The sequence below is a fragment of the Plecotus auritus genome (genome assembly GCF_963455305.1).
Source record: "Plecotus auritus genome assembly, chromosome: 4".
In the NCBI taxonomy this organism is placed as follows: Eukaryota; Metazoa; Chordata; class Mammalia; order Chiroptera; family Vespertilionidae; genus Plecotus; species Plecotus auritus.
In genome coordinates this window covers 8,771,316-8,798,841 of record NC_137775.1, presented here as the reverse complement: position 1 = coordinate 8,798,841, position 27,526 = coordinate 8,771,316, and the positions used below count along the sequence as shown (strand labels likewise).

At 40.0% G+C, this 27,526-nt stretch overlaps 1 protein-coding gene across 6 annotated transcripts in view; it reads right to left on the bottom strand.

Moving 5' to 3' along the window:
• Positions 1 to 27,526, bottom strand: part of SYNE1 (spectrin repeat containing nuclear envelope protein 1) — a 400,736-nt gene that overhangs the window by 266,402 nt on the left and 106,808 nt on the right. For all 6 annotated transcript variants that reach the window (XM_080663595.1, XM_080663598.1, XM_080663597.1 and 3 more), the window contains 15 exons: positions 20,984 to 21,096; positions 20,284 to 20,452; positions 13,686 to 13,782; positions 12,475 to 12,677; positions 9,930 to 10,094; positions 9,301 to 9,453; positions 8,150 to 8,293; positions 7,071 to 7,244; positions 5,673 to 5,831; positions 5,183 to 5,347; positions 4,692 to 4,826; positions 4,225 to 4,383; positions 3,759 to 3,967; positions 2,590 to 2,698; positions 272 to 436 (listed from right to left, as the gene is read on the bottom strand). In XM_080663595.1, coding sequence (XP_080519721.1) covers positions 272 to 436; positions 2,590 to 2,698; positions 3,759 to 3,967; positions 4,225 to 4,383; positions 4,692 to 4,826; positions 5,183 to 5,347; positions 5,673 to 5,831; positions 7,071 to 7,244; positions 8,150 to 8,293; positions 9,301 to 9,453; positions 9,930 to 10,094; positions 12,475 to 12,677; positions 13,686 to 13,782; positions 20,284 to 20,452; positions 20,984 to 21,096 — 2,319 coding nt within the window. The remainder of the gene's footprint in view (positions 1 to 271; positions 437 to 2,589; positions 2,699 to 3,758; positions 3,968 to 4,224; positions 4,384 to 4,691; positions 4,827 to 5,182; positions 5,348 to 5,672; positions 5,832 to 7,070; positions 7,245 to 8,149; positions 8,294 to 9,300; positions 9,454 to 9,929; positions 10,095 to 12,474; positions 12,678 to 13,685; positions 13,783 to 20,283; positions 20,453 to 20,983; positions 21,097 to 27,526) is intronic.

Here is a 27,526-nt window from a genome sequence, read left to right as displayed (position 1 = left end):
ATTATGGAACCGATAAGCTTTGTATTTCAGCTATACTAGTAGATTATTAATCTGAACTAATATTTGTCTGATAATATATCTGATAATGGCACAGACCATACCTCAAACATCCTACTCATCTTTTCCACCAATATTTATATAAATAAGAATCAATCATTCTATTTCAACTAAGATTTCTTTATAAACATGCTTGTTAAACTACAACCTAGGAGAAGAAGAACCTTCCAGATTCCTCACCCTGAACTGTGTAGAGTGTGAATAAATGATATACCTCTGACAATAAAGTTGTGAGAGTCTTGAAGGAACTAGATACTCTCGCCAGTTCATCGCCCTGCTTCTGGGCTTCTTTCTCAGAAGAAACTTCAATCAAAACTTGAAGCCTGGACTTCAGCCAGCCGAGAGTCTCGCCTTTTTGGGTAACACCATTTCTTATCTCCTGGAATGAAAGAACATTTTGATGAACAAAATACAATTGTGCATCAGAACTTTCCAGCAAGAAAGGGTTCTACCTACAAAGGTAATGTAAGGGGACAGTAGGAATGCCAGACATTCATTCCCCAATGGATTGCCTGCTCATTTCACTTTGTTCAGATCTTTCACAAAAAGCTACAAGTACGAGAAGGAACTGTTTCTCCAATGCCAATACCTCATGTGTAAAGTCAGTGCTCTCTAAACCAAAGTTTACCTTCATGATTACATGGTTCGATATTTACAGATTCCCTGGATCCCAACAACGACCCTTCTAAAAGTACTGTAGAAGAATATCTGATACCAAAATTGGGAATTACAATATATAATATACTTTGTCATCTGTAAGCTGATTACAATATATAATATACTTTGTCATTTGCTTTCTGTAATCTGGAAGGAACGTGGTATTTTTCGAAGAAAAGAATAAAAGAATCTTTATTTCAATTAGCAGATTCTTTTATTGAAGAGGTCACTTGCTGAATACTATTATAGATAACTTAATGATCTATTTTAACTGCATTAAGTCATATTTTATGCCTTGTTTTTGTTAGCTTTTAGAAGTCAATACCCTAGATAGTAAGATTCACAAACCGGATCACAACTCTATTCCAGGAAAGTAAGGTTTATTGGCCAAGACAAAGCCAGAAAGACTCGGGCTTCAGCCCTCAGAGGGCAGGGGACCCAGGTCAAGGGGTTCAGGCAGCCTCTCCCTCCTCCCCCCACTCCAGGCAGTGCGAGGGCAGAGTGGTTTCCAACCACATGTTTTGCTCCAGAGATCTTACAGGGCAAATGCACACCAGCCAGAAAATGGTTGGTTCCAGAAACAAGTGATCTTTTCATTCTACAATGAGAATTATTTTTGTACCAGAATGGCAACCAGTGGTAATACAAGGTGGGAAAAAAGTGGGTTAATAGTTGTGAGTACACAAAACACAGAGTTAATGACACTATTGTAATAGGCACCATCTGTGTGTCTCTACCCATAGAAACAACTGAAAACCTACTTTTACCCACCCCTGTAGATCCTTCTGTTGGTAGAGCATGACATTATTGAGCACCTCTAGAGTTTAAGGGGATTATAATCTATACTAATAAAGGCTAATATGTTAATTAGAGCGGATATCTTCTGTACATCCTTCCGGACAAAGCCGCAGCCACTGCCAGGGCTGGCCCGAGGATCAGGCAGGCTCCGGATGGTGGTTGCCGCTGTGAGGGCCCGAGGCTCAGGCAACGAGGGCCGTGCCAAGGCTCAGGCAGCCGTGGTGGCCGGCAGTGGCAGCAGCAGAGGTGTGATGGGAGTGTCGCCTTCCCCTGACAGGCCGGTTGCCTCCCGCAGAGGGAGGCCAGACTGTGGCTCAGGACATCCCCTGAGGGCTCCTGGATTGTGAGGGGGGCAGGCCAGGCTGAGAGACCACACCAGTTCACGAATTTTTGTGCACCGGGCCTCTAGTTTTAATATAAAAAATGAAGCTTAGAGAAAACAGAAAGAAAAAATATTCTCATTAATGGCAACTATGTGACTTGCAAGGGTTCAAACCACTAAAAGATAAAGAATATTCACAATAGCATGTGTCTGTAATATTTAGAGACAAGCTAAGAGGGAGACGGTTGCTGTGTGTCATACAGAGGATGCAAACTGGTTGAGACCTGAGGCTCTGTCATGGCTGGGTATGAGGCTGTCCCCAGGCTCACAGGGGCTGTTCCGATCCAGGCTGAATGTGACATAGAAAGAGTGCTTAGAGACCTTGCCCAAACCCCTCATTTCCTGTGACCTGGCTCTTGACTGGATTGTATAAAAAGCCGACAGTGTTCTTGTTCCCCATGGCGTTCTTTATCCTCTGCTGTGTTATACACCCACACATGCACTTTCCCCCCAGGACTCCCCATTAGCGAGAGATGCCTGAAAGGCACCACTGAGCATGACTAAATCTCCAAGCCAACAATGGTTCCAGAGAAAAACTCCCTATAGTTCTCACAGTAACACAAGGGCACTTATTTTTGAGTTAATTTTCAGGAATGTAATCTTTTGTAGAAAATAAAAAAGGCACCAGTTAGATTGTCTATCACTTTTTTTATTAGTGGAAATTTTCCAGTAACAAATAGTGTCCCAGGACTTACCTCGACTGCCTGCTTCACCTCTCCATGGTTGGCAGTATCAATGGCCTCCTCCTTAATCCCCTTCAGCTGTGTCTCCTTTGCAGCGATCCAAGATGAGAACTCGGAAATTCTGAAACGACACAGGCATTATCTCATTAACGGGAGAACACTTGAGGATGGTTAGAATTCGTTTTTTAAAAATATATAGTTTTTATTGATTTCATAGAGGAAGGCAGAGGGATAGAGAGAAAGAAACACCAATGATGAGAGAGAATCATTGATCGGCTGTCTCCTGCATATTCCACGCTGGGAATTGAGCCCACAACCGGACATGTGCCCTAACCGGGAATCGAACCCTGACCTCCTGGTTCATAGGTCGACAGTCAACCACTGAGCCACTACATTTTCTAGTTTGAATTCATTCATGAAAATTAGACACTCAAGTGATTAGCAAATTGATTAACAGATTTTTCTGGAAACTGTTCCTTAAAGAAACACGAAGCTCCGGGTAGGCGTGGCCACCTCTGTGCCCAGGCACTTGGGGGAAGAACAGGTGGAGCTCAGCTGAGGAAAGAGCTGTGTCTGCCCCAGCCTGGGCACCTGGGAGCGAGGACAGAACCTCACATGTCCCCAGCAGAGTGAGACACAACCCTAAAGAGTCAGAAGTCCCCCTTCGGGGACATGTGGCAAGCCCAGAGAAAGAGATGAACCAATGCTGCCTCAAGCAGATCACACCTGCCCGGCCAGCATGGCTCAGTGGTTGAGCATCGACCTGTGAACCAGGAGGTCAGGGTTCGATTCCCACTAGGGGCACATGCCTGGGTTGCGGGCTCAATCCCCAGTGGGGCGCGTGCAGGAGGCAGCTGATTTCTCTCTTATCATTGAGGTTTCTATCTCCCTCTCCTTCTCCCTTCCTCTCTGAAATCAGGAAAGAAAAAAAAGAGAGAGAGAGAGGAGAGAGAAAGATCACATCTAAGTCATTTGAAAATGAAGTGCTTCACCTTTTCTGAATGAAACCCGTTCTTTTTTTGAATGAATTCTTTTTATATAAGAACATGGGCAACGCCATACAATCTGATTTTCTTCATTGCATAGGATGGACCATATGTCACTTCCTGTTTTGTAAAAATCTATGAATTAACACAACTAAAAGAGACGATGTCCTTGTCTGGGAACACTGCCAAGGCTACCTGCTGGTGTAGTCCTTCCACTTGTCGGGGTCTGCCACCAGCTGCGTGTAGGTGCTCTCAATGGCGGCTCTGAGCTCCTTGAGCATCGCCTGACAGGTTCCCGGCGTGTCCCTGACTGGGTCCCGGCCTGGGAGCTTCAGACACAGCTCCTCAATGAGCTGCAGCCTTTTCTCACAGAGATGATGCGGCCCTTTGTCACTGAAGAAGATCTAATGAGCAAGAGACATTTACAGAATCCCCGTGAGAAGCCATCCAATAGGGTTATCTTTACACACGCACACACGCACACACACACGCACACACACACACACACACGCACAAAACACAAAGGAAGATTCCATTTAGACTATCAGTGTAAAGGAATTAAGCCATTCAGGGTTTCCAGACCCAACCCAAAGCATCAGTCATGTCCTTTAAGTGACCATGTGACTGCCTGACTGCACTCACTCGGGGGTGCGTGACGCACCCTGTGCTCTTTAATCATCTTTTCACTGCCTTCCTGGGGCACCAGCTTGGTCTCCCGGGCCAGCTCAGCTCTGCATTCTTCCACACAGGCCAAAAATTTATTCTCCTCCACCTTGATCTTCAGATGGAGCAAATGATACGGGGCTTCTCCTTGAAGATCCTGCATTGCACAGAAAGATTTGGGAAAATATGATACCGTCACTGACTCTGTACATTGCCAATTGCAGTGGTTAAAACCCTTTAGGGCCAGGCGACATCATCAGTACCCTCTGATGACAAATGGCTGTTACTAAAAGAGAGGAGTAACAAAATTCTATTATTTTCATCATGCTCCATTCTAGTTCATTTTTTTAAATAGGAAAAGTAGTTTCCTGAGTTTCGAAATTTCTCATCCAGTCGACCCTTAATGCCCTCCTGCTCTTTCCTCCATCCGTGATGCCACCAGGTCCGCACCCTGTCCCTGCTCACCTTCCACTGCTTGTGCAGCTTCCTAACCGCCTCCTGCAGGCCCGCCTGCTCCTGCTCAGGCAGGATGTCCGTGAGGTCGTCGCAGGCTTTCAGGAAGGCGTTGAGCACCCTCTGGTCCAGCTGACCATAGAACTCCTGCCATGGAGGAGGAGAGGGGGTTTGGGGGGCGGGGGCGTGGAATAAAGGGCCACATCAACCCCAGATAGAGAAGCACAGAGAAGCAGCCACCCCTCTGAGCAAGCCTCAAGCCAGCTGCTGCCCTCGCCAAACCTTCCCAGCAACTGCTCTTGTTTTTGTGTGTGTGTTTTTTTTTCAGGAATGAACTATAATCATCTAGAGTTATGACTCAGAAGCCACCCACATCCAACATTCAACCATGCTTTATAATTTTTAGAAAAAAATATTTTCAGCTTTCAGATTTGGTAGAATATTCCGGAAGGCCAGGGGGGAGATCCTGAGCCCCGATCGCACAGTGACGGGGAGGCACTCACGGTGTGTCTCCGCAGGAGCTCCTCCGGATCCCCCTTCTCCTCCAGGCCCTCCTGCGCCACCCGCAGCACCTTCTCCAGCTCCGCCCGCGACTCCTCGAACTTCTTCATCAGGCGGCTGTTGGTTTCCACATGTTTCCTCCAGTCTCCAGTTTTCTTGACCATGTTCTTGATTTAGAAAAATAATCTTAATGGGATGCTTTCTCGTTATTTAAAGTAGCACTTTGTTAGGGAATATGTTTCTTTAAAAACCACGTGGAAGGAATACACTTCATTGTAACAAGAATGATCAACCCCTTTTAATATGCATGAATGTTAATATTAGAGAAATCAGCGAAATGTTGGTTTCCAAACACCGGTGGGTGAGGCATTTAGCAAGAGTGAAAGCATGACCATGACCATGCTGGCTCTGTGTCCTTATTGCTTGCACTGTCTCCCCCCCCCCCCACCCCCCCACCCTCCCGTTCACATTGCTAACGGGGCGAGAACTCACCTGGAAGGCCACGTGGGCGTCGGCAGTCTTCCTCTGCAGCTTCGTCTGGTCAAAATGCTTCAGCACGTGGCTCAAGGTCACAAACTTCTGAACACTCTGACTGCCTTTCTCAATGTGTGCCATGGCTTTCTTGCAGCTTTCTTGGCAAGCTAGCAGCTCCTGGGAGGGAAGGAAACCCACAACAATCGAGTTTGAAAGGGCGTGAAAGAGAAGGAAAGAGAGTAATCATGACAAAATAATAAGAACAGCATGATACAGCTTCAGGCTTTTTCACAGCAATAAACACAATCAAAAGCACAGAGAGGTTATTATTTTTATTTTTTTCAGAATGTTGAGCAATCACTGAAGTCAGGGCTTTTTACGTTTTTTGAGACTTTCTTAAAAAAGTATTTCAAGCCCATCTTATTAACATTAGGAGAAAGGGAGAGCATCAAAAATTGTTATTTGCCTGACATCTGCATTTCTCCAACCAAATGATAGGCTTATGGTGTACTGAGCAAACAATAATGACATTAATCTACAGAGCAGGGTATAGTCTGACTAAATAAAGTGAGCACCGTGCACATTATACTGGACTGAGTCAGACGCAGATTATACATTATTTGTGTAAGTTGGGTAGACCCCCTTTTGAATTCTAAGGTTCACAAGCTAACCACCTTATTGATAAAATGCTGGACCCCAGATCCTAACCACAAACGGCTGCTGACCGGTGGCCGTGGAAGGACTCGCAACGGCCACACATGCGCAGGACGAGAAGGATGGGGTACAGGCCCTGCGCCTCTGACCCAGCCCTGGCGTCAGTGACTTCTGCAGCAGACAGCAGGGGATGGTCCAGGCCTGCCCAAGGCCCACAGTCATTTTTTGACTTGAATCCATTTGCATTTCAACATCCTCAACTGCTTTGGAAAAATATTTCAAATGGCTAATTTGCATACTAGCTTTGGTAATCTAGATTCAAATATTAAGAGCAGAATTTTGGTTTTGCTTTGGCAAAACAGAGTAAGGACAAATTTTTGGATTTTTGAAGAATTAGGAGGTAACATTTAGAGAGATATTACTAAATATCATTATTACTCAACATTAAGTATTTTAATTGTGGAAGGATTCTTTGATGCCTATTTATAGCAATTTGGGAATGTAAGAAGTGGCACTATGGCTCAAAATAGGAAATAATCTTTATCCAATAGGATGAGAACTCATGAGAATAGGGTTTGGCAGTATAATCATTGTCTCTCTATAATTAATAATAATAATAAATAATAATAATAATCGCTACCAGTTACAGAGTATGTATTATGTGCCAGCCTGGTTATAGAATATCTATAAATAAGCACTACCTCAATTTCACTACACATGCTTTAAAAATGACCGTGTCTCCGGAAAGGGACTTTTTCTTACCTGATGTTTTTGTTTAAAAAGAGCACTAGATTGTGCCTCGTGCTCAAGCACTGTTAGAATTTCACTGATTTTCCCAAGTGAGTCATAGAAGAGCGTCATCTGCTTTTCTAATTCCTCCAACAGAACTGACAGCTGCTGGGACTCATACAGGAGTGGGGAGTAACGTTCTTTGACCTTTAAAAGCACGAAGACAAAGATTCTATTAAAAGCCATTAAGCGCCACCAGCTGAGGGCACGGGTCGTGGCTCCGGAACATTTTCTTTAGGGATGTGGTCATTGTGTGCCTACAGATCGCCAAAGGCATTTGTTTCATGATAGTTCCTATGCGTTGTTCAATTTTTATACATAAGACAATATTACTGTACCAGCGACACATGTAAATGCCACAGAGTTTTCTCGTGAAAATGTCTCTCAATCGTCCAGGCAGTAAATAGCCTAAATACTCTAAATAAATGATCAAAAAAGGGGGCATTTTGGAATTCTTTCTCATTTAAATATCTGACCTCTTCCTTTTCTTCCTCCTCCCCTATTTCTCCCCCTTTTGTTTAATCATATTTCCTTGGTCCCCTGTCCCCCTGAAGAGGTATATCTTTCTATTAAAATACAGCTACCAGCTCTAACCGGTTTGGCTCAGTGGATAGAGCGTCGGCCTGCAGACTGAAAGGTCCCAGGTTCGATTCCGGTCAAGGGCATGTACCTGGGTTGTGGGCACATCCCCAGTAGGAGGTGTGCAAGAGGCAGCTGATCGATGTTTCTCTCTCATCGATGTTTCTAACTCTCTATCTCCCTTCCTCTCTATAAAAAAATCAATAAAATATATTAAAAAAAAATAAAATAAAATACAGCTACCAATGCTTCTAAGTCAACAGAGGTAAGAGCTGGTATCAGCCACAGAGTTTCATTTTTAAAACTCATGACAGAGTTACTAGATGACAAAGTTACTAAACCAAAACCACAATAAGAAATAAAAGCATGATTTGTTAACAAGTGAAGGATTTGCCCTCGGTGACAGAGGAGGGAGGGCGCGCAGGAGGCAGTGTTGGTCTCGAGGAGGGTAACTTGCATGAAATATTCCCCACCTTGGTCAGCTGCTCTTTGAGCCCAGTCATGGTCGCAAACATTTCCTTAGCTTCTTCTGGGGAGCTCTCTTTGGTCACGAGGTGTGCTGTCTTTGTGATGATCTTATATTGAGCATCCATCACAGGTATCCTCTGCTCGATGTCCTGCAGGAATCAGTGAACAGCTCAATGAGCACCCGCTACATTTCCTTTTAATTTCAGGATTCTGCAGAGGGCTGGGCAAAAGTCAGTATGTTCTAGAGAACTTCCTATATTTACACTCATAAACCTTTGGAGATTCCAGTTATTGCTTTCCTTCATTACTAATATATTACATGTTGGTAATATCATATAGCTAAGTAAAAGCTTTAAAAAAAACTAAGCAGAAATCTTTAGGTGACATATGCTGAAGTAATCTTCACACTTTCAGCATATGTGCTAATGTAGTATGTAAACATTGTATCAGGTAAAGGCATGTGAACACTTCGGGGCAATTCCTCTAAGTTTAGAAAATAAATTTATTTTCTTTAAAAACTAACACATTGTCATTGCAGAAAATGTATTAAATAGAGATAAATCAGGATAAAGGAAATTTAAGTTAAAGTCCCACATAGTGATCACCAGAGCCATCAACCCATCATTATGTCATTAATGCTGCTTCCTGTGTGTGTTTACACCCATTTTTAGTTTTTACAAAAAAAAAAAAGGATGGTGCTATTTTTTACTTTTCTCACTTAATAGTGAATTGGAAAAGTTTTTCATGTCATTCAATATCCTTCCATTACTTCATTTTGAGAGCTGTGGGGAATTCAAACAACTTAAACAGCACAATCCATTTTGTAAGCTGTTACTGCTGGAGGTTTTCATGCAAAGGAGTCATCTACAGACTCCTATTTTCCTCTAGTGCTTTATAATTTGGTTGAAGGAAAAATAATCTCCAACTTAAAAAATTATTTTGAAGTTACCTTATGGCCCAAATAGGCCTTTAAAAATTCAAGTAGTTTTTTTTTTAAAAAAAATACAATTTAAAAATATTTTTTGGAGGTACCAATGAAGATACACATATCAAAAGTGACATGGGAAAAGCTTTAAAATGATTTGAGCAACTTCACTGATCTTGATTTTCACAAGAGACTAGGTTTTTCACTTTATGGTCCAGAGAGCCCCCTCACCTCCAGGTCTTGAATTAATAACTTGACGTTAATGAAAGAGACTTCCAAGGGTTCAGAAAGCTTCCTGTGGGCTTCAGTTGCAAAGTCAGACAGGGCAGTGACGCAGTCTGTGTATTCCCTCTTCATCCTGTCCACCTCATCAGCTCGCGCATACTGTTAAGGAAAGGCAGGCGGACATCAGTGACAGTCATGAAACCGGGACGACATGCCCGTGACCTTCACTTCCATGTACTCTCTGCAATCCTTACATGGTAAGAACGACTCTCATTCCTGACTCTTATGTAGATACACTTGAAGCCCAATGACCAAGAAAGTTAAAAAAAAAAAAAAAAGAGCTAGCACAGAAGTGAAGACTTATAATTTGAAACATGAATCCATCGTTCCATATGCATAGGTCCCAGATGGCAGTATAATCATTACTCAAACTCTACATTTCTCTTATGTTCCTCTGTTATTCAGGGGAAAGAACAAAGGACCAAGTATAAATATAACGGATCTAGACACATCTGGACTCGGCTTTAATAAGCCGATGCTATTGGGGACTAACACAATAGTCTCTAAACAGACTGTTTATGGCAACATTTATAACACATGCATGGTTCAGGCATATATGGATTGGAAAGACATACTTGCTTGACTTCCATGAATAACTCCCTCCAGCGCCCATTTAGCAGTAATAACTGCTGTTTAAGGTCACGGGAAACCACCTCGTCACACGTTTCAATGAGAAAATTGCCAGCATCGTTCATGGCAGAGTGTTGCTGTATCCAATGAGGCAAATTTCGAAAAAAGTCCTAGACAGTAAACAAGGCATACTATTGTGAATCATACGCCAAATTTAATAAAGAATATGATAATGACCAAACTAAGAGAAATATCTTTGAAAATTTGTGCAAATTTTAAGGTAAATCTTAACTCTCAAAATGCAAAATTTTAATAGTTTCAAAAATATGATCTAGAAATGCTGAGTGTATTTCTATAAAAACATCTATGCCCTATCTTTTGCTGAAGACAAAACAAAATGTGACCATTTCTGTTATTCCTATTTTTCAGATGAAAAGTTGAATTTTTATGAGCATAAAGGACTTATACATTGTCTTCTGGTGAGTAAATGCCAGTGCCAGAGTCATATAAAAGAGATACTATTGCCCTAGCTGGTTTGGCTCAGTGGATAGAGCGTCGGACTTCGGACTGGAGGGTTCTGGGTTCGATTCCAGTCAAGGGCATGTACCTAGGTTGCAGGCTTGATCCCTGGCCCTGGTTGGGGCATGTGATAGGAGGCAACCAATTGATGTGTCTCTCTCATATAGATGTTTCTCTCTCTGTCTCTCCCCCTCCCTTCCATTCTCTCTAAAAATCAATGGAAAAAAATATCCTCGGGTGAGGACTAACAACAACAACAACAACAAAGAGATACTATTGTAGGAAAATATAGATTGGAAAGACATGCTTGCTTGACTTCCTCAAAAAAATTGTAAACAAACTTTCGACCTGTTACTTTTGGTTGTAATATCTGACTACAGTAGATCATTGAGATAATTACTAATCATGGAGCTAAACCGTCAAAGGAAAATTTAAAAATTAAATATCTGGGCCAGGAACACTAAATACAATAACATCCTCCCTCATCTGTTTAAGGTTACACAGTTGACAATGAAACAGTTTCCACCTGATTTCAAGTTAAGCGTGCGTGTGCCAGTGTATGTACACACACACACCACAGGGAAAGCAGGGATAACAAAGGATAATTCAACATCCATTTCATAAGCTCTGTGTGGGAGCTCTTCCTCCATAAATATACAAGAACAGTTCTGTTTCTGGCAGTTATGTTTCCTTGGATAAAATTAACACACACGACATCTACTCAGGCACTGCGGTCTAATCAGAAAAGCCAAAATCTGTATAGCTATCTAGTTTCTGTCACCATCAGCTACACAAGAATATGGAACCTAAATGAACTATGAAATGATAAGACATTTTAAAAATGATACTTCTACTTGTGTAACACACTGATAGATGAACCAATCTTGGATGGCAAGCAGTAATTCTAACACATGTACTATATTTCTTAAAGGAGTCTATGCAAATTCATTTCCCATGGGAAATGTCCGGCTCCTATAAAGTATATACAGGGGTGGGAAAAAGTGGGTTTACATTACCATCCATAATTACCTAAAAGATAAATCATAAGTAAGGATATGAAATAACAGCAACAATAAGAAGACACATACTACAAAGAAATAATATAATAATCAAAAAATAAAATACAAGAATGAACTCTGTTTCACATACTCACAAATATAAACTTACTGTTGCCCACCCCTGTATAGATAGAAATCAGTCCATTTCATGTTATTTTTATTTTTTATTTATTTTTTTAATCTTTTTTTTAATATATTTTATTGATATTTCACAGAGAGGAAGGGAGAGGGATAGAGAGCTAGAAACATCGATGAGAGAGAAACATCGATCAGCTGCCTCCTGCATACCTCCCACTGGAGATGTGCCCGCAACCAAGGTACATGCCCTTGACCGGAATCGAACCCAGGACCCTTCAGTCCGCAGGCCGACGCTCTATCCACTGAGCCAAACCGGTTTTGGCCATTTCATGTTATTTTTAAATGTAAGTGACATTAAAATAAAACAGTAACTTTTGCATATGCACATGCACACCTGTAAATGGAGGGGGGGAACCACGCCTGCTGAGAATGAGACCCTTGACGGAGGGTTAATAAAATAAAAAATTAAAAAAAAGAATAACCAAAGAGACAAAAAATGCAGCGACCCATCTGTTAACTGTGATGCCTTCCCACAGATCCAGTACTATGTTTTCATCTCTCATTGGGAAATCCACAGGGCATGCCCCTCAGGTACAGGTCTTGTGAGTACAGCGCCCCCTGCTGCCCGCTGGGCTTGCCTTTCCCCCATCAGTCACTGCTCTTCCGAATGCAAAAGCAAACACTGAGCTCCCAGACAGGGAACTGTTCTCACTTACCTTTCATAAAGCGGCGCCTTTCTTAGTATAAAATAATAAACTACCCTGAATGTGCAGCTTTTCAGGCAAAGTCGGGATTCCTGAGTAGCTGCAGAGCCCTCCCTAGAGCACTATGCTGTGAAAGTCCCTTATTTTTAAATTTGCGCGTGCTCATCTCCTCCTGCCAGAAGCAGCCTCACCTTTTTGGCAAGTTCGGATTGGCTGAGCATTTTTTCCGCATCCTCCAGCCAGGCCTGCAGCCCAGCCACGGTGTCGCCATAGCGATCCCAGTTGGCGAGGACCTCCTCCAGCATGCTCCGCACGCTCCGGACCTCCACCGAGAGGTTCCTCCACTGGGCCGTGGTTTCATTCATGAATTTCATCACATTCTCCGCTTCTTCCACTGACACAGATAAAACACGTTTATTTTATTTTATTATTACTTTTTAATCCTCACCTGAGGCTATTTTCCTATTGATTTTTAGAGAGAGTGGAAGAGAGAGAGAAAGAGCAAAATATTGATGTTTTGAGAGAAAGACATCGATGGGTTGCCTCCTGCATACGCCCCAACCAGGGCCGGGGCCAGGGAGGAGCCTGCAACCGAGGTCCGTGGCCTTGACTGGAATCGAACCCAGACCCTGCAGTCTGCAGGCTGACGCTCTATGCTCTAAGTCAAACCGGTAGGGCACAATCTTTATTTTATATTTTAAATCTTCCATATCTTTTTCTAGAGTCTATTACACTGGTATGCATTTATAATCCTCTAGAATTTCATTCAGTTACTGCTGAAAACATCTTATTCACAGATATTTATAAAGATTAAGGATGATAATATATTTAAAATTCCTAATAAATGGGATGCAATAAGTGACATATGTATTTGTTCACATTTTATATGCACTCAAATAGACACACATGTAGTATCCATCACAAATGCTATAGTTCATTTTCAGCAAATATGACAGATGTTTAAAAATTGGAACAAGAATATTTTACAAATTAGGTCTTTACACAAGTTACTTTATAAAATATTCAAGTTAGTCCATTTTTTTTTGCTATTAATCCTCAGAATTGAAAATAGGTTGAAAATTGCAATTTAGAAAATGAATGTTTATTTTGCTCTCCCTTAGAAGATCACACACAGAGATGCACACACACACACACACACACACACACACGCACGCATACACACACACACACACACAAGTATGCTGATACAGGTTAGGCATTTACAAAGTCATTGGGGCTGAATTCAATGTATGCTCTCCAGGCCAAGAGTATGATCACACAAAGATTCCACAAGAGGAAAACAATGATTTCAGATAGAAATCTGTAATCTTTCATTCAGAAATCTGTAGTTCCTAAATTGTCCTGTATTCAACACTGAAACAAAACCTGCCGCGAGTTTTACCTGAACCATCGGCTTTGACGTACATCTCCGCTGTCTGTTTCAAGATCTGGTATGTCACTTCATACTGTTCAAAGAACTTGCTATTTTCTATAAAAGTCTAGAAAAGGAGGAATAGTTAGAAGATAGCAAATACTGGCTTAGGTGGAAATGACAAACCCAATTTTCTTCAGTATGTGAATATGCTACCCAAATTTACCAACCTCCTTCTTCCCCAAAATGTCAAATTAATTCAACTGCCATAAATAACTTAATTATTCTGAGAATATAAAGTATTTCCACACTTTGAAGTCTAACTCACCCCTAGACTGAGAAAATGTTCTATTTCCTCTCTACCCAAGGGGTATTTTTTAGATGTTTCTGCAGGGAACCTGAGGCTAACATTTAGAAAGCACTAAATTTAGAAGAACATCATCAAGTGTCCCACTGGGGTGTAGCAGTGAAATTCTGTTGCTTTTTAAACAATAATTCTGGTGAATGATTGCTCCAAGGAACTTCAGATTATAAATAAATGGCACATTGCACACTTCCCTTATAATAAAAAATAAGTACAAAAATGTTCACAAGTAGAAAAAATGTTTAATAACCTCACATTCCACCCATGTTATCCATGATCTCCAATTTCTATTTCCTAGTATAAAATTTACAGATAAGGCATGCCCATATCAGTATGTAATGTACATATGTAATAGAGTTGCTATCAGCAAATTGATACTATAAAACTGAGAACACACAACAAATCCTTAGGTAAGTTTTATAACAGTTAACTCCAACAAATATGAAATAACTCCTGTTTCAAAGATTATTCCTACTTCTACAAAGTAGGAAGTTGATGTAATTATAGGTAACAACATATCACCAAAAGCTCTTTAAATTCTCTTAATAGCATAATTAGGTCTTATGATTGGAACTCACTGAAATACTTGATGTCATTATCATAAAATGCAAAATTAGCCTTCAAAAACCAACTCAAGTCAATAGCAGGCTGATGAATGCTTAATATGAAGATGCAAAACTACTCAGACAGCAATTGCATAGACATCCTTAGATTTTATTGATAAACATGTATCATATTTCATCGTAACATTTAAAAATTACCTGGATAATACGTTTCATATCATTTTATGTGTAAAAGCTTTTACTTACGTATTAACTGTTCTTCAGGGAAATGGTAAAGAGAGAAAGCTGTGAGTTGCTTGGAATGTGGGGTCCTATTACTTTATTCAATCATTTTAATAAGCTTCATTATTTTTGTGTGAGGATAAAGTAATTCCACAATAGTCTGATTGACTCATTATTTAGCCTGACGTGCTATTTCTTTAAGCTCTCCCTGCTCCCCAACTGGAAAAAAAGTAATGTACTGTAATTTACATTTTTAGTAACTTAACCAAGTAAGCAAGTCATGATTTGATTTTTTTAAAAAACGGAAAATTACACCTAATCTTCAAGACACTGTAAGAAATTGAAAAGGTAAATATCTCTGGAAAAGTTTTAAGAACAGTCTTTAGTTTGGGCAAAAATTTCAAGAAGTTAATGGGAAAATTGTTCCAAGTGCCAAAGAAATGGGAAATCATGCCTCTCCTGGACAGAAAGACTTAATTGGGCTTTTGCTGGAGTAGTTTACAAACAAATTGAAGAAGAGAGAAAAATTTTTTTCTATTTTTAATTCTGGTCAAAGTCGGGGGGAGGGAGAAAAGGGAATATTTTAAGAATATTATAAATACTGTAGAGTTTTTTGTTGTTGTTTTGTTTTTTAATGTATTTTATTGATTTTTTACAGAGAGGAAGGGAGAGGGATAGAGGGTTAGAAACATCGATGAGAGAGAAACATCGATCAGCTGCCTCCTGCACACCCCCTACTGGGGATGTGCCCGCAACCACAAGGTACATGCCCTTGACTGGAATCGAACCTGGGACCCTTCAGTCCACAGGCTGATGCTCTATCCACCGAGCCAAACCAGTTAGGGCTGTAGAATTTTATTAAAGTTTCTTTCAGCTTTCCTGTAAGGAAAACTAAATAATTTTTAGAGGACGATGCTTTCTTTGTTATTTTACTTTTTAATTATTTCATTTATCTTGGTTCTTTTTTCTGGACATTGAGTAAATCCAGTTAGTAATATGAATTGTTTTGTCTGTTAGAATTACTTCAGCAGGAAGACTACCTAACCTCCTTTTTACTGTGAGCTATCTAGAGACAATCTCTCAGATTTTGCAAAAGTAAACACAAATGTGTGTTTAAAATAAGTGATAGGATTCGTTTATTTCTTTCAAAATAAGGTTTACATTTGGATGTCAAGTTGAACAAATAAGCCGTGTTAGTCAGTAGACATTTAAAGAAGAATAAGATACCTCTTTGTGCCACTAAATTCAAAGTCTTAGTGGAAAGACTGTATTTCTACTCTCACAAGATAAATATAGGTATAAGAAATAAAAAGCTCATCAATTTCACTCAAAGGAAGCTAAGCCAGCTAATTTAAGATTTTAAAAATCAATTCTGAGGAGTGGTTTCATCAGAATTGTCTATGTACATTAATAAAATAATCATAAACAATAAAATAAATGTTCATATTATTTATGTTGCATTCACATAGTCCAGAGTTCCAAGAGCTCTTCTTTTATTTTATGTGAAAAAACCAAAATGTTAGCCTATTTCTTCCATAGTAACATTGAAGCATGTGTCAACCCACAGGGTCATATTATGAACAATTCTGAGAGCGAGAACCAGACCAGTCATCTTCTGATTTTCATTATGGTTTGTAATCTCTTATCAGGAGCGTGCAGCCTAAATTAATCAGCAAGCATTTGTGAAGTATTTTCCAGAAATATATTAAGTACTTACCAGCTGCATGCCATGTACCTTGTACAAGAAGTAATAGAAAGCACATTCTCTAACGTTGTAACCCTTAACCAAGGTATCTTTTTTTTCAGATGAGTAAGATTGAATTGAGTCTGTTTCTGTTGTTTGTTGGTGGAAATGACAAACCCAATTTTCTTCAGTATGTGAATATGCTACCCAAATTTGCCAACCTCCTTCTTCCCCAAAATGTCAAATTAATTCAACTGCCATAAATAACTTAATTATTCCGAGAATATAAAGTATTTCCACACTTTGAATTCTAACTCACCGTTAGACTGAGAAAATGTTCTATTTCCTCTCTACCCAAGGGGTATTTTTTAGATGTTTCTGCAGGGAACCTGAGGCTAACATTTAGAAAGCACTAAATTTAGAAGAACATCATTAAGTGTCCCACTGGGGTATAGGACACTTTTATTCTGTTCTTTAGATTCTGCATATAAGGAAATCATATGGTATTTGTCTTTCTCTGTCTGACTTATATTACTTAGCATAATACTCGCTAAATCCACCCATGCTGTTGCAAATGGTAAGAGTTCATTCTTTTTTATGGCCATGTGATATTCCATTGTGTATATGCACCACGACTTTTTATTCACTTATCTATTGTTGGGCACTTGGGTTGCTTCCATATCTTGGTTATTGTAAATATATGCAGAATCTAAAGAACAAAATATATATCAACAAAAACAAACAAACAAAAAAACAGACTCAATAGAAAGTGATGGCTGCCAGAGAGCAAGGTGGTTGGGAGACTGGGTGAAAAAAGTGAAGGGATTAAGAAGTACAAATTGGGCCCAGCCAGCATGGCTCAGAAGTTGAACATTGACCTATGAACCAGGAGGTCACGGTTCAATTCCTAGTCAGGGCACATGCCTGGGTTGCGGGCTCAATCCCCAGTGTGGGGCGTGCCCAATTTAATTAAAAAAAAATTTTTTTAAAGATTTAATTGAGAATTCAGACTAAGGCAAAGATAATTATAGAAAATTTACATCCTAAATATTATTTTGGTTATTAGGTGATGTAACGGCATATGGTTCACTATAGTACATTTTTTTTAGAAAACAAGGAAAGGATCATATTTAAGAACCTGATTTATACTTTTACTTCAAAGTCTTTCTACTCTTTGAAATAGTCTGTTTTAAAGAGAGTGATTTTCCTCCAAACTCCAAAAGGATAAGAGAGTGTCTGTGGGGTGTGAGGTTGAAGTAAAACAGTATGTGTCAGTCTTTGTTCCTTAGAAAATTCCTATTATTATTATTATTATTATTATTATTATTAAACTAGAGGCCCGGTGCATGGATTTGTGCACAGTTGGGTCCCTCGGCCTGGCATGTGCCCTCTTGCAATCTGGGATCCCTCGGGGGATGTCAGACTGCCGGGTTTGGCCTGATCCCCAGAGGCCAGGCCGAGGGACCCCACCGGTACACAAATCTGTGCATCGGATCTCTAGTATGCATATAAGATCTTTGGTTAATCTCTCCCACCCCTCCCACCTCCCCACTTCCCTCTGAGATTCATTAGTCTGTTCCATGTTGAGCGTCTGCCCCCTGTTGGTCAGTGCATGTCATAGCTACCGGTCGAATGGTCCCTTAGGCTTTTGTATATATAGATTTGGGGAAAAGTGAGTCTTCTAGAATCAAGCTATTTATAAAGTGACATGGGTAGTAAGGAGCTGAGCCATGATTCAACACCTTTCTGCGTGACTAGTGGCTAAGCATCCATAAGGTCCCCCATCTGACCTCGCCCTGCCCTAAATCCATGCTGCCTGTAACAGAAATAGTAGGAACTATCAGGCTACAGTATGAAAGTGGGAAACATCGTCAATATGGACCAATATTAAATGGAACTGATATTTATGTGAGTTCAATTCTTTAGTTCTTTCAGCTATAAGAGATCATTTTAATGATTTGGTCTATTAAAGTTAAAAATCCTTTTTCACAGCCAATTTTGTTAGTTAGTAAAGTTTCCTGTTTAAGCACAAGGGTTTTTGAGTCGGAAAGAGGTGGATTCAAATCCTGACTCCACTCCTTACCAACTGTGCCATCGGAGCATGTGACTTAAGCATTCCCTCTTTGTTTCCTCAGTGAAACAATATGAAAACCCTTGACATATGACACATATTCAATTTTCCAAAGTTATTCAAACTGTTAAAAAAAATACCTAAAACCCTTTTTTTGAAAATAAGTATGAGTGATAAATAGGTCTTTTTCACAGGGCATAAGAATATTAGGACATGTTCATTGAAACCTGCTGTTTGTAGAGTAACTAGCAATTTTACAAATGACTTTGACTTAGGAAGCAGTTTAAAATGAGCTGTATGGTGAACTTCATGGACTGGCAGAAAATACTGCTTTTTTTTTCCATCATTGGTAACAACTCTCCACTCACAAACCTTTTACTTGAGGAAGTCAAAGAGAATTACTAACATCATTGTGTTGAACATTAACCAGGTGCAACACTCCTATTAGGCATTTCAATCTGACTGGTCGTCCTTAAATAGCTGGAAAAAGATGAATCCTGAATAATTACCTACCGAGTTCAGAGTGTATCATTTATATGACTAAACCTGAATACATAAATGCATATCTGTATTTAACATTTAAGAATCTGATAAATGTACTTGAAGTTAAAAAATATAGATTTTTTATTGCTTTTCAAAATAATTAAAAATGAATAAGGAAACATACAACAGAGTTCACATTTTTTGACAATTATTTCTGAGAAAATAAATTAAATCAAAAGAAATATTTTACTACAAACCTGTTAAACCTTTTACCCACTAAATGCATGCTGTTCCTTTATCACTTAGAAAATGAAATTAAAATGTAGCAAAATATTTTCTGGTTCTAGGATGCTTCTTCAATAAAGACATGGTTTCAACAATTATCAATCATACCAGTTACAGAGTTATCTGTGACTGTCAGGTAAAATATGGGCCTATTTATGGATTTATTGATTTATTATTTAGAATTTGTAATTAAACATCAATTGAACAAGACAGAACTGAGATGTCCTACTAACACTCATTTTGTGAGAAAATTTGTATTTTTAATAAATTTGGGGGGTGGGTGTTTAACTAAGAGAAATAAGCTGCCTTTGATAATTATAATTCTCTCATTACATGAAAATGGAAACTCCTAGTTATAGAACAACCTAATTCCTTCATTAATGCAATTCTATATAAATAAACTAAAATATGAGATAATCTTTGCTGATAATCCAAAATATGAGATAATCTTTAAAAATTATATTGGTACGGAGATTTACAAATTTTTACTTTTCCTGGGTGCATACAGAAGCAAATGCTCAGGGAATAACCATAAAAAAGAGATGCTCTCCTAATCTAAAAAAAAAAAAAAATAGTTTACAACAATTGAGAATTGTTCTCCAAGATTGGGTTTTAGAAGACAAGAAGATAACCTTTAAGTATTTTCACTCTGTTTCAATGGTGAGCTCACAGTCAAATCCATGGGTATACAAGGCAAAAACTTTTCTTTTTTAAGCAATAAAGTCAGTCACAATGGTTCAATGTGGTTAATGCAGCAAAATCTTTTATATTTCCCAAGAAGATAGGTGTATATTTCAGTTTGCAATGAATAACTCACAAACTTCTATGGAGCCCCTTTAACACACTGGAACCCTTCACATTTCAATCCAAGATTAAGTTATCAGATACACTGGCAGGTATTCAATGCTACATCCCTGGTCCTCTGATTCCTCTCTCCAAGCCCCAGGGATACTTACGATGTAGTTCTGCAGCAGCAGCTCCACGGAGTCTCTCCTCCCATATTTGATGATCCAAGACTTCAGCTTCGACTCTGCAAGAACCAGCAGTGAGAGCAGACGGTACTTTAATTCTAGAAATTCCATTTTCATTAAGTGCAGTTCTGATGTGGAGGAAACAAAATGAAACCTAGAAATAAAACAAGGAGAATTCACAGAATGTAACTAAGTAACAGAGCGGGGCTTACTTAACCTGTCACAGTCCCTGTGGAATCTAAAGCAGGCACCGAGTCTTCTAAACTCTGGCTGATCGATCACTATCTGGAGATCAGATTCCTTTTCTGGCTCTGGGTTTAAAGACGAATCGGGATTGAGTGAAGTCTTTGATATAGCTCTTTCCCCTGCCAACATCTCTCATCTGTTTCTTTTATACACTGTTCTTGCAATATTACATAATGTTCCTCACAGCCCGGAATAAAAATACAGCCTCTGAAGAAACCAGTTCTGTGATTTCCAGGCTCTGCACACAAGCAGGTTAACTCTTTAATTAATAATGTGTTAGCATGCTGGCATTCTTAAGCATATATTACGGGAGCCCAATTTTACTCTACCAAATCTAAGCATTTCTGTAAAAGAAAATACAAATGCATAAAAAAAGAAAAGCAATGGAAAAAGGATTCAGCGAGCATTTGGAAAAGAGGCTTCATCTAAGACATCTTACCTCTCGGCCATGTCCTCTAACTGGTCAGGTGGCACTGGGATTCCATTGACCGACCTGGTCCGGTAGATTTCATGGAAGGCTCTTTTGTGGGCATCTGTGTTTTGAAGCAGATCCTAAGATGCGATTTTTTAAAAAAATAATAAAAAAATGAGGCAACATGTTCACAGGAGGCTAAGAAGCATCATTTGCAGCCTGCACCGATGAGTCAATGTGTTCGACAATTTGATGCTGTTGCCACATCCACATGCGGCTCGGCGCCTGTCATGGGCTTTTCCCTCGCACAGGAGCCCCGGCGAGAGCTGCATCTAACGATCATGGCATCTTTTAAACACACATGCCACTCGCACAGCAATGCATTCACACGTTTTAAAGGTACATGATCCAAAGGAAAATGGCATGATTGCCACACACAGTGATTTGGTGGTATTTTTCTCCTCCCTGGAATTTTAGATATGCTGGTTTTTAAAAGCTTAGAACTAAGCACAACTAATTTAACCCTTTAATGGCCAAAAAGATTAGACTCCATAGTTTTTCTTCTTATTTTGAATGCATGCAAGCTGTCATAAAGTGATATTTGCCTGCCATCTAAAATAAGTCGACTATATTACAATATTTTATGAAAATACCCTTATGGTTGGAAGATTTCAAATAAGCACAGGGAATTTCTCGTAGATATCCCATGTTAAGTTTATAAGTATTCCTTGAAGACTGTATAGAACTCCATAATTTGAATAATTTATTTAGATTAATTTGAATCTCCCTTGATTTGTTTTCTGAGGTTTTCACTGTCAACAGACTTATTCATATAAAGGTTTACCTGAATTTCACAATTCCTAGCCAATTGCAAAGAAAGACAGAGGTGAACAACTTCATGCCATATTTTGTTTATGCCATAGTTCATTTCTCAATAGCAGACTAAATACTCAACAGCTTGTCACTCACTGAAAAGTAAGGCACATTAGTCCACCAGAGTGATATGTTTAAGTGAATACTGTTTCTCCCACACGAGGGTTTAGTGGATTAACTGGAGAAAATAGAAGCAAATAAGAGCCTCAAACTATATGAGAAACATTTGATGGGAGGGGAAAATGGAAGGCTCTCATGCTCTAAATTAAAATGTTTGAAGTCATATGTGTTTGTTGACCTAGGTGACATTAATTTGGGGACAGGATATTAATTTTTACATTGTAGAAAAAGCCCGGGGCAAACTATTCTCTCCTGACATATGTGGCTGTATCTATGTTTTAACCTGCTTTGAGTCTGCAGGTGACTGCACAGATACTCACAAATCTCTCTTGCCCAGAAAGAGGGCAGTTCGTGCAGCCACGCTGGTCCAGAGGACAGAGAACTGTCCTAGAGCAGCTGTTGCTGTATTTCAGTCACTCTTCACCTCCTATCTATGATCCAGACACATTTCTACGTCAAGTCTGTTTTATCATTTCTCCATCTTCATTGATGGGAATTCCGTTTTCCAGTTACTCAGTCCCCAAACCAGTGTCATGCCTGACTCTCTTCCTTCATAATCAATATCCAATGCTGAAAATTTTCTTTGCTCTGACCTAAAATTTTATGCAGAATCTGACCTTTTCTCACCATCTCTACAACGACCATCCTGGTTCTGGTGACTCTATTTGGATTATTGAAACTGGTTCATTGGCTCCTACCCTTTCTCCCTAACCCCATCGATTCTCACACAGCAGCCAGGGTGATACCTTTAAAAAAATGATAATAATTGCCCTGGCTGGTGTGGCTCAGTTGGTTGGGCATCACCCTGTGTACCATGAGCTTGCTGGTTCAAAGGCTAATTGATGTTACGCTCTCACATAGATGTTTCTCTCTCTCTCCATTTCCCTTCCTCTCTTTCTAAAAATAAATAAACTATTAAAATATTTTTTAAAAAGTGATAATATTCCTCTGGTAAGAAAGTGGATGGGTAAAGATGGTTATGATATGACAGACAAAACCAACAATGCCAAAAGTGCAATTAAGGAGAGCGAGAAGGTGCACAGAAACAATATGGAGCTTAACTGTAGGCACAGAAAAGATTACCAAAAAAGAGAAGAGAAAATTTTGAACAATTTTCTGATAATAATTTTGAAAACTTAGGCAAATGGCACAAATTCTTAGAAAACACGAATGAGCAATATTGACCCAATTAAAAATTTGGAAACCTGGATATTTCTAAAACCATTTTTAGAAGCTGGGAATACAAGAGAGAAAAAAAACAAGCAATGAAGTTGCCCTTATGGAGCTGAGATAACAGTGTAGGAAGTCAGGCAATAAATGAGGTAAATGATTAAAATGGTAGTTAAAGGGAAGGGGGAAAGAAAGTTATAATTTCAAAGAGGTGGCCAAGCAAGTGTGGACTCTGAGGTAACCTTTCTATAAAGACCCAAAGGAGACAAAGAGGCACATCATGGGAATATCAGTGGGAGAATGTTTCAAGTCAAGGGGGAGAACATTCCAGAGTGATGGCAAGGGCAAAGGCCTTGAGGTGGGAATGTGCTTGCCTGTGTGATGTCATCTTTTCAGTGAGCTTTCCCTGACTACCCTACTTAAAAATGCAACTCCACTTAATACTTCCTTTTAGCTTCTTTTGAACATTTATTTATTATGTTTATCATTGCTGATCTTTCTTCTCCCACTAGAGGTAAGTTACATAAGGGTAGGGCTTCTTGCCTATTTTGTTTATGGGTGTATCACAAACACTTAGAACACTGCTTTGCACATAATAAATATTGTGGAAAGACTAGAAAGGCAGAGCCACAGGAGGAGAAAGAAAACTAGGAAACGAAATGAAGAAAGTGTGTCGAGGATAAAGGGGTAACTGTGTAAAATGATTCTGATAGTGATACCATCAGAATTAGCTAATTATTAATAACTAGAGGCCCGGTGCACAAAGATTCGTACAAGAATGGGCCTTCCTTCCCCTGGCTGCCGGCACTGCCTTCGCTCCGGCCGGAGCCGCCTTTTTGCCTTCTTACACTGCCCAGAGGCCTGGAGCGGCTGGGGCAGTGTGGAACGCCCCTGGCCGCTTGGCACCTGCATATGCAAATTAACCCACCATCTTTGTTGGGTTCATTTGCATACTCACTCTTGATTGCCTGGTGGGCATTGCGAAGGTACGGTCAATTTACAACTTACTCTTTTATTAGTGTAGACAGGAAAGAAGCAAAAGGAAGGCCAGATATTATAGGCATGTCATTTGGGCAGCTTCACTGGGAAGTTGCAATTTCAACCCCCCCCCCCCCCCCCGCCCCGGGATACTGGCCTAGTCCCTGCAAAACACTAGGGGAAGAAATCCAACAAAGAGAAGACAGAAACACATGCCCAGTAAAGTTGGGGTGACATAGAAAATGTATTTGCCTGTCAATCACATCTGGGGACAGAGATGGTTGACCAGAATGGGTGTGGCCACTACAAGTTTGTCAACATTTGGAGATATATATATATATATTTTTTAAAGGAATTCTATCTCTTGTTGCTTTTGTTGCTTGGGATACACTCCTTTGATTCTCCTGTATTTGCCCCTATGGTCTACAGCTATTTATTTGAACCCCACACACAATGGATTTTCAGACTTCAGTGGGGAAACCAGGTAAACTAGCCTGATGCTAGACTGGACCCTGCACCAACATTGAAAGGAAGTTCTGAACACTGACTCTGATTTTAGCTCTACTAAAGCCCTAACTACTAAAGTCCAGTCTCTTCTATGACTGGACTAAGGGAAATGGAAACTTGAAAGCTCAGAGGTGTAATTCCACAGAAATAAAGCTTCCTATAATATCTCATCTTCCCCGGGGGAACTCTGGAAATGCTTATCCTAGCGGAACCAAGAACTCCACCACCACGAGCAACTGGGGGAGATGAGCCCCTCTCCTATTCTGTAACAATAGGGGAGGTAATATGAGGCCTGAGAATTGGCCACTGAGTGAGGATCAAGGAGATCCCTGTTTGGGATGGATAGCATTGCTCAGGATAATTTGGTTGGAATGGGTTCTGGGAAGAATGGGGGAAGAGTGTTTTGGAGCCAAAATGGAAAACTCTTTCCAAGAGCTCTGCTGCTGTAAAAGGAAAGAGGAAAAATGGGCAGTAGCTGGATGGGAAAGTATAGTTAGGAAAGAGACATTTTTTCTTTATTTTATTGTTTTAAAGAAAAAGAATTTTTAAGATGAGAGAAATAGCAACCTACTTTACGTGGGTAGGAAATATCCAGCAAAGAGAGAGAAAAGCCATAGAGAAGGGGAGACCTAGGGGAACTGTCCTCTGGAGAGGAGCAGGGAAGATGGGGCGGGTGGGCCTTCACTCGGAACACAGATGGTCCATCCATAGTAACAGAAGTGAGGACGGAGATCCAAGCACAGATGCACGTAGGTGGGATGCTGTGGTGGCGGGAGCTTGCGGAAATTCTTTTTTGATTGCTTCTATTTTCCCAGAGAAATGGGAAGCCCTGTTAGCAGCTAAGAGTAAGGATGTGGGAGGAGGTGTGGAAGGTTTGAGGAGACAAGGTATGAAATAGTTGTTCCAGGAATGGAGAGGGAATGGAGTCTGGAAATGCCTTTGGAGTGCCAGGCAGCGTGAAGGGCCTACCTGGGTTAGTCATCACGTCGTGGGGGTTGGGGGGGGGGTGATTTTCTCAGCCACAGTCAGCTGCATCTGTGTGGGCAGGAACTAGGCAGAGCGTGGGCCTTCACCAGGGCTGTGCTTTAACCAGGAGAGGAGGACAAGGTGAGACCTGGATGAGGTGGGCAGCGTGTGTACAAGGGGTGATTTCAATGACTGAGAACGGAAATTAAGCAGAGTACCAAGGGACCTAATTGATGGCATGGGGAGGATGCGGACAGTAAGATGGCAGTAGGATAGGGCACAGAGGAAATGAAGACTTGGGATTGGGGTGACTTTGCATGCACAGTGAGATGCCTGAGAAAGAGATTGTGAAGGGGTTTCAGTTACTGGTGATGACAAGGTCTGGACTGTGCCTATGCAGGGAGTGGCTAGGTTCGGGTGCAGGATGGGATTGCTCAGAGAGAGGAGAGGCAAGGATATTGGAAGATCACCTACAGGTTACTGAAGTTACTAAAAATAATGGCTTGTGTTGTCATCCAGGGAATAAAATCTTCTAGAAAGAAAGGAAAGTGATCTAGGTAGGGTCAGTAACTAGTGAGGATGGTTAGAATCTGATGACTAGTTTCATGATTCCTTCAGATTGAAAGCCTTACTTTGTCAAAGCAACGCTACTAATCAAAACTAATTAGGTTCAATCACTCTACATGTATTATAACATGCAATAGTTTTGTGGGCACATTTTGAGCTTAGTACTTAAAAAACCTGGATTATCAGCTATGTGACCTTAGACAAGGCACATAACCTTTCTCTGCCTAAAGTTTATTTACCTGCAAAATGAGAATAGTAATACCTATTTCATATCCCCAATGTCAAGTGCTTAGCAAAATTAAGTACTTAGAACTGAAAGATGGCTAAATTCTCAAGGGTAATTAGCTATGATTATTATTGTTAGCCTTCTAGATAACTGAGCATTAGGGCACCTGAAAAACAGAAAATATTATAGAGGTGTACCTTGTTTTCCAGAATAAGCATGTTTCTATATACATATAAGTTAATTTAAAAAAGTAATAATAAAATTGGTCAAAACATAAAATGAACTCTTGAAAAAATATATTTATCTGAATTCAATTTTCAAAGACTGCCTACATATTAAGTAATGAAAGACTGTCATGTGTTATATTAAAAAATGTGATGAATGCATAAAATCAAGAATTCTAGATCTTGAGGACATATTTAAGTTTTTATGGTATGAGCCATAATTACTTTGGGACTTGGATGCAAAGATAATATTCTCAAACATTCTTGATGACATATTGATGAGTCCTGTATTGTGCTTTTCTCAATTTACTGCATTTTCAAGTGAGCCCAATATAGCAGAGCAGAGTACTGATACCAAATTGATGAGCTGATTTTTCTGCTTTTGAGAAAAGTCTATAAATTTAGTTATCCTAACCATGATTCACATTTCTCACATCACCAAAGCTTAGCTTATTATAGGCACCTAATAAATATATTTTAAATGAATGAAAATTTACCTTATAATTGACAATCACATTGCTTTATGACTCAAATACTCTATGACTTCAAATACCTATGCCCAGATCTAGTACGAGTTCTTACCTCAGTAGAAAGATCATTCTGGAAACTTGCCTTGAACTTCATCTTAGCACCTACCTGCCTCTGCTTGCTTCCTATTGTCTTCTCATCCCATTTCCTATCTTGCAGTCTAGTCCTGTCTGGTTTTCAGCCTCAGATAATCGTCATCTCTGGTTCCTACCCTTCCCCTCCTCCCCACTCCAGTTCACTTCTGGTTTTCATGGTTGTTTCCTACTCTTTGGCAGAGAGATGCTTCCGGCTGCACACTTAGTGGTTGGCACAGGGTCTCTCTCTCTCTCTGCAGGGAGCCAGAAGAGTCAGGAAGAACCTCAGATCGTATAATCACTGAGAAGACTAACAGCATGCATCCAATTGAAATCC